Raw genomic sequence first — 14,303 nt, 5'->3', positions numbered from 1 at the left:
TTATTTTTTGAAGTTCAAAACACACTGAAAGATGTGGCACAGCTTCATGGATGAATAACATGTATGTAAAACTATCTCTTGACTTTCATAGCAACATTAACCTTACAAAATGTGCTCACAGATCATCAAACTTGACAGAAAATTTTGGGTTCAGAAAAATTCACAACCCGAAAACAATTGGCCACCTGTGGTTTCATGTTTGCAGTTGTATATTTTGCCGGCCAGTTAGGCAACATGGAATGGAGTCAGAAACATATATACAGGTAAAAACAATACAATTGAGGGTAAAAGTTGTAAAAGTTATTAAATTTTTGACCTGAAAAATTAAAAGAAATCTGCATGTAATCATTTTAAGATCACACCCTTTAAGGCATACATACTGATCTAGGTCCAATCCAGAAGTTTTGTGGCTCCAAATATCCAACATTTTCAACAGCTAAGTTTGACATCAAAACCTGGAAGACAAAATAGAACCATCAGAAAATTCCAGACTTGTGGTCAGGCATCAAGTTGTAATACCCTGGGTGGTAAGGCATCAAGTTGTAAACAGGGTATACCAAGGACTGACTTTACATCTTGTGTGATTTTTTTGCCATATGAAATACAGTAATATCAAAACTCTTAAATGTTCCAAATGACCTTTCACCCTATCCCAACAGCCACTGCCTGATCTTAGCAATGCATGTCTTTACTGCAATACTAGTGAAGCTTGGCATAGTCAGATGTTACATTTCCATACATTTAGCAAATGGGAAAGTTCCAAATGTAAAAATTCCTACAACAAACTTCTTTCAAGTTTTACGAGACTAATTTTCAACAAATTACAAAGAACTGACAGATGGATAAATGAACATGCTGGGCTTCACTAACAAATGGAAAGAAGAATTTTTTTTTGATATTAGTTCCAGCAACACTGCACCACTCTGTGAAAATTCTCTTGCTGGCGAATTCACTGAGTAGTAGTCAGAACCACTAAAATATCTTGCGTTCAACAGCAAATTTGTTATTCAGTGATCCTCAGCAAAAATGAACACAACTTTCCAGACATACCAGTACAAAGTTTAAGTTCTACGGAGATACTCACCAAGGCAGACTGATCTTTTTGAGTGAAGCCAATTGGCCCAATACCATACACTACCACAGCTATCAGTGTTATGAGTATGTGTACAAATGTGATCCAATATGTAAAATATGGTCTGCAATCAGAGATAAACTTGTTAAGTGTGATGACTTCAATGTTTATGGAGTACTGTTATCACTTCAATAATATACATGACCCATTAGATTGACCACTTGTTACTTTTCCAATATCTATTTTTTTACCTCCATTTATTTAATAGTATAACACTTGCACTCATATGACTCTTCTCTGTTGTAACAATTACACTATTTCTGGATTTTCCAGTTATAAAATTTAAATGGTTTTTAAAGAGGCAACTCTGTAAATGTTACCAAAGGACACAGCATACTTTTGCACATTTTCTAAGAGCAGTTATTGACCTGTGATCTCCTTCTAACTCTTCCAGCTGTTCTTCAACCATGGTATCCATTCTCTCTGGTTTATATTTGGTGTGGAGCCAATTTCCAACAATTCCTTTACCAAATTCATGTCTGTCAGAGTTATCAAAAGCTGCATCTAGAATGGAGTCCAAATCAATCTTGTTACGGCGGATTTGCTTGGGTTGTGTTGTGGCTGGCGCAACATCAAATCTTTCATCCTTGGGTTTTTTCTTCCAGCCTACTCCAGTTGGCCTGAGGTAGAAAAAATGTTCAGTTGGTACAGTGCCTTTATTTGGAATAATTTTGACTCATTTTTTGAACACTAGATGTGGTAGCCAGAGTTGTACCTGCTATAGCATATCAGTTGGCCTGCAGTTATGTAATTAAGGAGAGTGTGATTTTAAATTCCTCTACATAATAGATATAGTGGTAGATATATTTCAGTGTTTTATTGGCATGTGACATCACCAGATTTGTTACAAATAAAGATAAACATACAAAGCATGTCTCAAAGAATATCAATCACCCAGTGCTGTGAGATTGGTGACTTACTGGTTAAGTAAGACTTTTGTCTTAGAAGTTATTATACAGAGTGTAATTCATATGACAAAATGCACTTACACCATCTGCATCAATTCTGCCGGCTTTATTTGAAACTCATCAAAATCCGCTGTCAGCGGTTGACTTGGGGGTGGGCCGGTAGCATCCACTTCATCCTCCTCACCAACACCCGCTACCTCAATCACCCCAGCCTCTTCGGCTTTACTAGTAGGGGTGGGAACCTCCCTGATAGGAGCCAGTGACTTGCGGGGTGTCTTTGGTGAAAAATCAAAGAACACCTCGTCATACATTGACTCGGAGGACGGGGAAAGCTTGGTGGGAGGAAATATGGAGAGAAAAAAAAAGAGAACCACAAGAAACTTAAACATGAAAGGTTGACTGGTACAATAGTGGATACCTCAGCCATGACACCCTACAATACCTTAACTATGGCAATCCTACAATGCATTAATGACATGCTTTCAGTTCTCAAAAGGAAAACGATGAAATTATGACATGGAAGCAATTGAAATTATAAAATGAGGCCATGCAGGATAACTAGCAATTTCCATGGAAATTATAAAATGAAAATATAAATGATCATGGGGTATAGGAATGAAGATCATGGATGACACGAGGAAGATCTACACACTGAAATGAAGTTTATGGTTAGTAGTTACTGTCTGGTACTTCAGTTGATGTACAGGTATCCAAACAACATGAACAGTGTGCACCTATTACAACGATGGTCATGTCATCTGTCCACTCTTTGATATGATCAGAATAAAATCATTAACAAAAAGAGACGCTCATGACCACGTCTTTCTAAAAAGCTTCTATCAGGAACTTTCCAGTGAAATAACTGGCAAAGAACTTGAATTGCACTCTTGAAAATTGGACATCCCTTTTATATTTCATTTTCATAAGAAATTTCCTCAGAAGCAACATTTCTTTGATTTTCTAGGTGCACTTATTCATTAACACTTTCATCACCATTTCATGGCCGATATTTTCATCAAAACACAACGGCTGGGAATGAGAGGGTAAAACATTTACAAGGTATAATTCCTTTATCACATCCAATATGCCTTAATGACATTGAGAAACATGGACATACAACATGATTCAATATGCCATAATGATGGAGAGAGACAGGCACAGATATTTTTCATCAAAATTAATGAGTTAGTCATTAATGGTTCTTGCATTATTAATTTCTATTGTTAGTAAATTACAAAAGTTTTACATATTACCATTTCATTAACTAAAATGAAACATGAAGTTCAACATTTGATGTTTTTTCCTTCTTTGTCATTTTGAACCAGTTGACATTGCCAACTACATGAACAACTGAAGCCTGAGGCGATGAAATGCAAAGAGTCTCTTACACATAGTGTGATTATAAAAGGAAGTACATGTTCAAATCAGAGTTTTATTACTTTAGAAATGTTTGTCTGATAATAATCGGAGACTTGGTTGGCTGTTTTGGAACATCAACAAATAAATTCGATACAAACAGAACAAGGTTCAAGAGTTAAAGCTCATTTTTCCGTCATGAAATCATCATCCAATTTGTGCCATTAACCTTTGACCCTATCATTCCATTATTTTGGTACACTGTCACTGGTGGTTTGGACTGTTGTACAGCACGATGGGGTGAGAGAGTTGGATTAACAGACAAAACTGGATCTGATTTGGTGTCATCACAATCCCTCCCCACAGTGACATTTTCTGACTCAGTATCTGAGTTTACATACTGAAGTCTACATGACATGTGGAAGACTGGCTTTTTTCCATTTTAATTATGCATGTGACAGAATGTGTCAATTAGCATTTCAACTTCCAAGATGTAATGTATTTTTTTTAGTGGATAGGTTTAAAATTCTAGTTTTTACCCCATTCGTCTTTCCTGTGAGATTTTTACTTTGTTGAAAATGAACTAGTGTACACAAACCAATTTCAAAACACTGTGTCAACTTTCTGTATCACTCCTTTCAAAGACACTGATGAAGATTGTAGAATCTTGAACATGTTCCACAGGATTTGATCTTTCTTGGACTTTGCTGTAATTTACCAAGCTACATCCAACAGTTGAAGTTAGATGTATCACATATGTGGATTAAGTGTCATATGAAATACAGCACCATGGTGATGAATGCTACCATATTCTACACCAATGTGAAAACAGATGTGAAATATCCAAACAGATTGTGATTTTAATCAGGGTGATGTTTGGTATAAAATATACCACGAGGTTGATGTCCAAATGGTACTACAGAACTGTATTGAAGATGAGAGATTGTGTAAGGATGTGAAAAGTGTTTATCACATCAATGTGAAATCCAGTACAAAATATTGCACAGAATTGGAGTGCAATATAAAATATCACATCAAGTTTAAGTCTAGCATGAAACATCATGACAAGGTGAATTCCAATCAAAGTGTTGACATCACACTACACAACATCAAATAAAAGGTGACACCATGGTGAAATTTCACATGATATTTAATCCTAGATTTGCTGAGAAGCAAATCTCACAAATAATGCATGACTGGAGTGAGCATCATTCTGTGTCTGTGTCTTACCACATGACCAGCAAAGAAAGAAGTGTCCAATTCATCATCATCATCACTATCTTCTAGGAGAGTGGATGGCGCAAAGCTACGGCTGTGAAGGGTTGGTGCCTTCCTGTGTACCAAAGTACTCTGGGAAGTTCCTCTCTTAGGTGTGCCCTGCAATAGACAAATTTAACATATATTTACTAAATATAAGTTATTGCTACAGTTGTGTGTTGATAATATATATATATATATATATATATATATATATATATATATATATATATATATATATATATATATATATATATATATATATATATATATATATATATATATATAAACATAGCCATCACAGGTAACATTGGAGCTTGTTGAATGGATGACAGTATCAGAATCTTCTGTACAATGTCATACAAACAATATGGTTATTAATCTTATTCTATCTGTAATTGAACAATGTAAAGTAACAGGCTAAATGAAAATTGTATAAATACCACTTGGTGTGCAGAACCTAAAAATCAAATGGGAAATTACAAATAAAATAGGAAAGCTAATTTGTCCGGCATTTTTCAACAGACTGTTTTGTGACCAAAATGTGAAAATATGAGCACAAAAGCAATAGTCATAAATTTTATCACAATTTGAACAAATATAGGAAACACACACCAAGGAAATAAAAAGGCTGCTTCTATAAATATTTTTGACCAAAAATAAGAACGAAATAAGGAAACCTACAGGCCATAGAGATTTTGATTACATATGGCAGATTTCAAGTAAAAACAAGGTCACCAGAAATGATGAATTCCACTTATTTGAAGTTATTTGCCATTGATAACATAAAGCAACTAGTCACTTTTGTGAGTATTTGTCAGTCTTTCTTACTCTTTTCAGGGCGAAAAATGCCAGATCAAAGATGTGAAATCAACCTGGCTGAATGAAATTATCAGTGACATGGATTAATACCAAAAGACAGTTAAGATAACACACTGACTCTGAGATGGCAACCTACGCTGTGAACACTTAAGACAATACACTGACTCTGAGATGGAAATCTACACTTTGAACAGATAAATCAGAAATCAACCTTCCTCTTTGTAAGCTATGTTCTCAACATGAAGGTCAGACCTAAACATCGTACAAGCGACCTAGCGGCCGATATAGCTCCGCTGTGTTTATGTAGAGAGTAACTATTTTTGACACATGTTGATGAAGAAGGTGGAAATCTTTGATAGCTCAATGCAATGGCCAGAAAAAAGTGGCTAAAATAAGCTGCAAAAATACACAATTTCATCATACTTTGAATATATCACATCAGATCATCCCTAAGAACATGTCAACCAAAGCTATCCGATGAGTAGTTTTTTGAGAATGAAATTTTCTGACCAAAAATGGCAACATTGCCCCAAAAATACAAAATTACAGATTTCATCAGAAATTCAATATATATTACTTAGCTCATCTGTAGAAATCTGTATACCAAATTTCAAAGCTATCAGAACAGTACTTTTTGAGAAACACACTTTTTGACCAAAAATGGCCCCAAAATTACAAAATTACTGATTTCATCATAATTTCAATAAATATCATTAAGGTGATCTGTAGGAACCTGTATACCAAATTGCAAAGCTATCAGATGAGTAGTTTTGGAAATACACATTTTTTGACCAAAAATGGAAAAAATTAACCCAAAATTACAAAATTGCAGATTTCATCATAATTTCAATAAATATCATTAAGTTTATCTGTAGGAACCTGTATACCAAATTTCAAAGCTATCAGATGAGCAGTTTTGGAAATACACATTTTTTGACCAAAAATGGCAAAAATTGCCCCAAAAATACAAAATTACAGATTTCATCAGAAATTCAATATATATTACTAAGTTTATCTATAGAAACCTGTATACCAAATTTCAAAACTATCAGACCAGTACTTTTTGAAAAATACATTTTTTGACCAAAAATGGCAAAAATTGTCTTAAAAATGCAAATTTGCATATTTCTGCACAATTTGAACAAATCTGAAATAGATCATCCCTAGGGACATATGTACCAAATATCAAAGCTATCAGACTTGTGGTTTTGAAGAAGAAGATTTTTAAAGATTTTTTTACCAAAAATGACAAAAATTGCCTTAAAAATACAAATATGCAAATTTCACCACGATTTGAACAAATCTGACTGTAGTCACCCTAAGTAAACTGCATATTAAATTTAAAAGCAATCGGACAAGCGGTTTCAGAGAAGAAGATTTTTTTACCAAAAACAGCAGAAAATGCCCCAAAAATACAAATATGCAAATATCACCACAATTTGAACAAACTTAAGTGAGGTCACCCCAAGTGAACTGCATATAAAATTTCAAAGCAATTGGACTTGCGATTTCAGAGGAGAAGGCAATTGTTGACGGACGACGACGGACGACGACGACGACGGAAAATCAACCTATTTGATAAGCTCCGCGTCGCTGACAGCGGAGCTAAAAATTGAGGTGAAAAGTTAAAGAAAACCAACGATATATGAACACAAGGAGACTAATGTTGCCTTTATGTCACGGCTAGTCTTTCAAACATCAATGAGAAGTATCGGGAGAAATATCAAAGCAGAACCTTGTTAGCAAAGATGCACACGGATGTTAATCTACAGTCTGTTGATAAAATGTCATGGGGTAAAATCAATATTTTATACTGATTTCGTTTCGATCAATCAACACTTGTAAGCCCTCTTTCCATCTCTTGAACATCTGGAATGACAATTTGAAATTCCTGATGCAAACACATCCTTTCTTTGATGTGAATGATGCAGGCACTTCTCATTCATAAAGTTACTATATCCACTAATTTCTACATACGACACCACAAGGTAAAGCAGCTTGTAGAAATTGAGGTCTTAATTTGTTACATAGACACATGAAATGAATTTAATTTTTCATATTTGAAAAAGAAGGGACAAATTCCTAAATTAAACAATATTTCCAGCTCATAAACATACTACTGTGGAGTCATTACAACATTGTGAAATGCTAAAATATATTATTGATCAATTTTTTCAAGGAACATAACAACGATGTTTTTCTACTTTACTTACTGCAACTTTTGAGACAACTGTAGCTAGAGTCTTCCATCCCATCTTGGCAACTGACTGTTTGCGGGCCCTCTGTTGTGATCTAGTCACCTGTCTCCTGACAACACTACTTGTAGCTGTGCCGGTACTGACGGTTGGTTTCAAGGCACGTGGCGTCGCTGCATCTACCTCATCTCCTCCTCTGAACTGACGTCCTCTGGCTGTGTGAGTAGATGGATTGTGGTTACACATGGCACTTGAGGCAGCCATATTAACAAGCAGTTGTCAGAGACCGTGATTTTATTGCTGGGCATCGTATTAGAAATGTTCTGAGATTTGAGATTTTGAACTCAATAAGCTTGTAAGGAACAAGCTGTGGTGGGACATCCATGCAACATGCATGAATGTTTAACTGTATGACCAGTCAAAGACTGACATCAAGTCACAATAATTCTCATGCAATAACATTAACATCTTGATAAAGGATTTTCACATCATCATAACAAATTCTGATTAATAAACCATTTACAACATGGACAATCTTGAACCAAACTGGTTAACTGTCTGATCAATATAACCCATGTTTAAAGTAGTTTAAAAGAATTAATTTTGAAGAAACGTCCACAAGGAGGAACAGGCTGACAAAATTACCAAAAAATTATGTGGAAAGGTGCGGTTGATGCAGTAAAACAAAAAAATTACGACACAAGAACTATGAGGTGCAAACAGGTTGAGTCATTCCTATTTCACAATGACACAAATGAGCAAACACAAAGTACATATTAGCTTTTGAAAGAAAAGATGTTTCACTTGCAGTCACTATGACTTATGATGGGTGAAGTTTCTGAAAAAAGAAAGAGACAATTATTTTAGCAAGTTTTATGCACACAGGGCAATGATTGTGGATTATCCTGATAGTATTTCTGATCAATAGCAATCTAACAACTTGAATTTCACCCTTACATATGCACAAAGTAATGGAACTAATGTGCTCAATGTTTGAGCCTTACTCAGTGAAGAAAGCTACCACATCTTACCCAGACCACCATACCTACCAATATTTCACATTGATGTACACCAAAAAACATACTATATGCAGAAACATATGTAGAACCACAACAAAGACTATACTGTCTCAACACAACGTACTGAGCCAACCCAGTAATACCTTCCAAAGTGAACAGTGAGTATGATAGCTCAGACTGGTGGAACTGAATAAATGGACACGCCATAAATTCTGACTTTGACCTTTCCAAAAAAGGAAACTGATGTATTCTCATTCTATCATTACAGGCAGGATGTTTGGATGAGAAAATCAAAGTTCCAGACACTTTGCGTTAGTTGCTGTTTTTACGATGTCACAGCAAAAATAAACAACCTTAATTCGGAGCCGGGACCTTGCATGTGCCCAGCGCCCTGCTCATTTCCAGAAAAAATTTATATCAAGCTTACGTGATGTCTCACAATTGACCTTTAACCTTACCTAAGGGGTCAACTATTTGTGGTAAATGCTCCATTTCTTTTTCCTCTCTTTCTCTGTGTAGTTGCTCTACAACATCTCTCTTGAACCTGCGACTGAACTTCCTGCCTCTGCTCCGCCTTTGTTTCCATTTTGTCTGTTCTTCAGAACAATTGTCTCCAATGCCGAAGAAATCTGCAGTTCCTCTTGTGATTCGCCTGCAAGTAAAAATATACAGAAAAGTGAGATTACAAGAATTCAAAGTTAAAAGTTAAAACTGGTATATCTTCTTGCAACTCCTCTACAATAAGCAACAAACTTGGTCTGTACAGTGTCAGAGTTGGATACACACCAACATTCACAGAATGGGAAAGAGTTGAAAAAGATATTGTTTACTTGTAATGTTATGTGGTACATTATAGCTAAGGTGCAATTAGCTTTGTTGTAAGGTAGTGCGACATTACATTTCCAAAATTTTTCTCAAAAATTTAATGCTGTCAATAAAAGATCTCCACTTGAAAGTCAAATGAAGTGTATTGTTTCACAAATATTGTTCTGCAAAGTTCTGAGGTTGAACAGAGTACTAAGATGCTAAGACTGACACTGTTAAACTGCGACTGAGAAGTCTGAGCTTTTTGTCCAAATTTCTTCCACAACAGTAAGGATTCAATATCTGTTCACAACAATAAAGTTGTATGTCTCATAGTCTCATAGTTATTACACGGATGAAACCACAGCAGACGCCCCCTCCCCTAGTGAAAAATGCCAGCAAAATTGTCAGTGTAATTAGACAGATACTTTTCTTATGTTTCAGATTCCACTGTTCACTTGTTGCAATAGCCTGGCCAATTTTCATCTCTCAATAACAGGTTATATCAAGCAATTATTGTTCACTAATGCATGTGGTCTTCGTGTTAAATGATTAGAAAATAATAATAGCACAGCTAAACAGCATCCCTTAAAATCTCTGATTTTTTTTCTTTGGTTACCTAGTGAAGAATAAAGAAGCCTTGCTCTACAATAAACGATGGAAAATGTAGTTTGTATAGACCTAGAATTAAGTTTTAATGCTTATCTTTTCCAAAGACTGAATAGACATAAATACAAATGTATGATACTTGATCAATAGATACCAATTATAATGGCCCAGTGCAAGAGGGGTGTATTGCATGTGTTAAAGTACAGGAGATACACCCCTATTGCACTGTGCCATCCAATTGCTTTCATCTTACCAATACAGATAGCTTTTCTATGATTCTTGAACAACAACTTGAAAGTGACTTGTATATAAGTCCCAAAACTGCCACAAATATGGAAATATTTTAAAATTAATTGAATTATCAAAATATAAATTAACTTTCCAGTAAATCTTTTAGCAGACGTTTAGAATGAAAAGGACCCTAAATGTCAATCTATCTGGTTTTCTTCTGACACAGCTGAAATGAACTGAGAAGGTACTAGAGCAGTTATTGACTGAAACATGTATTTCAAAGGTCACAACTGCATCCCAAGCCTTATCCTTATTGTAAGATGGGAAAAGTCAGGCACTGATAGAAAACTACTCCCTACAGGACCCACTGTTCTTGGTAATCAGCACTTGTTTTATTATTTGAGGAACCTTAGCATTTCAGATTGGCAGTATCATCACAATATCATCACAAGGCTTCCTTCAAAATGTGTCGCCAAAGCTAGATTGATTTAACTTTTAACATCTTGTTTTTCAAGATGAAGACTCTTATGAAAGATTAACTGAATTTTGCAGAAAATCAACAAAAGTATGACTGTATCATCAACCTTGATTTCAATAACTTACTGCAATAACTTTCTCAATGAACTGAATATGAAACATTGGCGCAATTCAAAAATTAAATTATGAGGCTAAGGTTCTTCAAACCAAGACTGACCTTTTGACTTTTGAAAGGCAACAATTGAAAGTTTCCTGTGACAAAAGTACTAATATAAGCAATCTGATTGGTATCAGATGTACGAATGGTGTACGCCCCCTTGAAAGGTTACAACTGCTAAGTTATGAGGATAACAAGGAATAACCAAAGATGGAAATGTTACCATTCTAAATCTGAATTTAGAAACAAATTCTATGGACGTCTCTAAATCCAACAAAATCAACATCAACGTATGCCTGCCCACTCACCCACTCATCGTGCCTGGTGACAATTGCAAAACATCTTTATGGCTCTTGTCAATGACTGAAAATGGAAAGTTGTTATTTAACTGCGCTCCTTGACACACAGGAAATCATAAAATCTGTATAGCTGAAAAAGAACCATGGGTTTGGCTGACTCTAAAAACTTCTAAATCCTATAATATATGAGATAAGGGTTAGTTGTGCCTGCTGGTTCAAATATTGAGACCAGTTCTTGCAGTAAATATTGTCACTTAGGTGAATGAAACTGAAAATACAATACTTTACAGGGTCATAGCTGAAGGAAGTTAACCTTAAAAATCTCACTGCTTGCTGCAGAGAAGTGACGTGGGAAGTTGGTTTCAGAACTGAACATTTTATTATAGTTCAACATGTGAAGATTTTCTCTGGAGATATATTACTGAAAATTACTGACACTACATTTTACAGCCTTGCACAGACTGAGAGAGTGAATATCAGGTAACTGTTTAGCTCAATTCTTTCTCTATCTGAAAACAAATTCAGTTTGGAAGATAGACTGGTATTTTGTCACAGTTTACGACTAAAGAGTTAAGTGCATTTTTAGTATCACTGTAACATTTACGGTACAGTGAACGTATGTGTTGAATATTCAGTACTTGAGATATTAGTTTCGTGTTGGTCATAACAGTGTTTGTAGGCTTGACATAAATCTCTTCATTGTTAAATCATCATAGCTTGGTTAGGTCAGCCTAGTTCAGACTCCTTAGCCAACCTGTGTTGAAATCACATATGCTTTGCATACAGCATTTCGCAAACCGCATCAAATTGTGCAGATCAGTCAGGAGTAATTATACAACTACATGTAACATTGTCTTGATATCTCAGCCAAGGCAAAGGATTTGAAAGCAAAAGGACTTGCCACTTGCAGTTCCAGACGTCACAAAGTCATCGCAGCCATTTACTAAAAATTCTGGTTTTACTAATTACCTTCTTTGATTGTCAGTCTTGATGGAAAAAACTAACACACATCCCTATAAAAGGTCATCCGTGAATCGTACAGACATGACACTGCAATATGGCTGTGTGAAGTGCAACACTGAGGAGTTATGATTGGCTACTCACAAACTACACACTGGCCATTTAGAAAAGTGTGATAGCACAGATCAATAGCACAATGTGTGGGCATGTTCCACCAAGGGGGTGTGTTGAGGGCAGATGGTGTCTTCCTGAATAAACACCCTCATGGCTAGCAAAGAAGAAACCAGTTAGAAAATGCAAATATTCCCGGTGTAGGAGTGATTACCTGGAGTCTACCATTGACTTTTATAGCTGCTAATATTTATTATTTTGCCAGACATATTTTTTTAAAAGTTGGTGGTACCATCAACAGAGAGGTCTGAAAGCATCCAGGTCAGATATGTAGCAAGAAAGAAAAGAAACAAAATACAGGGTATTTGAAGGTCAGACATTGTGTCTCTCTGTGTGACAAACAACAAGACAGGTCACTGAGTTCATTCACAGAATTCTGATAGCAACAAACTGTGATATTTTTTTGCAGTCTGAGAGTCTCCCTGGGGAGAGTGTATGTGTTATACAGTAGTAAAAACAATACAACTGACTATTTCTATTACTATGTGACATTGAGGATCCGATACATGCTGACTTTGTCATTATCTCTGAGACATAGCCCCTAAAAATATGAGTTTACAAGTTACTGTATTAAAAGATGAAGGAATATGAAATAGTTGTGTGTGCTGTTTGAATTTCACAAAGCATCCTAGAAATCACAACCATGGCTAATGGTGTGAGGTTTTGCAAGGTATCCACATAGAAAGTTTATACAATGGACAAGACACAGAGACATTTCTTGAAGGGAAGATATCCTAAGTACACAGGTACCGGTATCTATAAGTGCATGAAGAGTATACCGGTACTTGGAAAATGTCAACAAAGTTCACACAGGTGCCAGGTGACTCTCTGTAAGATTGAGTGTGTTTGTTTGTTTGTTTGTTTGGAGTGGTATATAGACAAGTGTTAAGATTCCCTTATTATGATACAGGAGTTTCCTCTTTGTTTACCGCAGAAATCATGTAAGGGGACAGCAGGAATTGTCACAAAATTTTCCAATGCATGTAGCTAGGTAACAATGCCCCATCCTCTTTGCTCACAAAGATAGGATCTAACAGAAAGCATATCTTACTCTTTCATTGACTGTCGCCGAGAGACATTTGTAGTAGAGTGGGTGACTGGATGCGGTTCTGAAAAATAGACTCTGGACTCTGCATGCGCAGGCTGGGAGAGACTCCTCATGACGCCAGTTTCTTGGGGATTCGTTGGAGGGTTGTGGTGTTCTGCCAGCCGGACAGAGTGCTCCTGTGATGCTTCTGGTTTATGCATTGTTGATTTCCTCTCTAAGGTTTATCTGTTGGGAAAAAGGAACACAAAACAACACCTTTATAAAATGACAAGCTAAGAACTTTCACAGAACTTCAAGGTAAATAATGTCAGTACCTGTCTCTTGACAAATGTACTTGTATGGATCTTTTCATCACACACCAGGAAGTCAAGCACAATTCAACAATATCATGGATTCACAGAGCATCTGATCACAATAGTGATATAACTTGTACAATGTCTGGCTCATACATCTACCGTCATTGTCTGCAAAGTTTCATGTAACCAATTATGTATTTTATGATATTACTTGTGTAACATCAATTCTAGATCAGGTTATCAACCTTCTGCATGTATGCAAGACTAGACCATTATCCTCTTTGGGGAGCACAGCATAAAACTGCCAAAATTGAGGTACTACCCATCTTTGCCAGAACGTTACACTTACTTGAATTGCTATTTATAAATGTACCTGGTCAAGCAAACTAAAATATACACTAATTCATACTAACATTACTGGTTTGTCTATTTATTTTGTATTTGTACATGTATTTTTGTATCATTTTGTAACCGCCTCAGTGGATAGTGCTGGTTTGATCACAATGTTATTGATGCTCCTCAAGCTTTTTTATATCCAGCCAATGGAAGGCTGTATATTTAT

The 14,303-nt window shown here is 35.8% G+C and overlaps 1 protein-coding gene across 2 annotated transcripts in view; it reads right to left on the bottom strand.

The window, feature by feature from the left end:
* Positions 1-14,303, bottom strand: part of LOC139152041 (inactive rhomboid protein 1-like) — a 31,124-nt gene that overhangs the window by 4,537 nt on the left and 12,284 nt on the right. The window contains exons 2-9 of one of the 2 annotated variants that reach the window (XM_070725127.1): positions 13,449-13,670; positions 9,148-9,341; positions 7,689-7,885; positions 4,627-4,773; positions 2,122-2,372; positions 1,501-1,752; positions 1,085-1,196; positions 381-455 (exon numbers count right to left, since the gene is read on the bottom strand). In XM_070725127.1, coding sequence (XP_070581228.1) covers positions 381-455; positions 1,085-1,196; positions 1,501-1,752; positions 2,122-2,372; positions 4,627-4,773; positions 7,689-7,885; positions 9,148-9,341; positions 13,449-13,645 — 1,425 coding nt within the window. In that variant the 5' untranslated portion in view covers positions 13,646-13,670. The remainder of the gene's footprint in view (positions 1-380; positions 456-1,084; positions 1,197-1,500; positions 1,753-2,121; positions 2,373-4,626; positions 4,774-7,688; positions 7,886-9,147; positions 9,342-13,448; positions 13,671-14,303) is intronic. The other variant, XM_070725128.1, reaches the window with a different exon arrangement.

The sequence above is a fragment of the Ptychodera flava genome, chromosome 15 (genome assembly GCF_041260155.1).
Source record: "Ptychodera flava strain L36383 chromosome 15, AS_Pfla_20210202, whole genome shotgun sequence".
In the NCBI taxonomy this organism is placed as follows: domain Eukaryota; kingdom Metazoa; phylum Hemichordata; class Enteropneusta; family Ptychoderidae; genus Ptychodera; species Ptychodera flava.
Note: the sequence above shows the minus strand (reverse complement) of the source record. Positions and strands in the feature narration are given on the sequence as shown.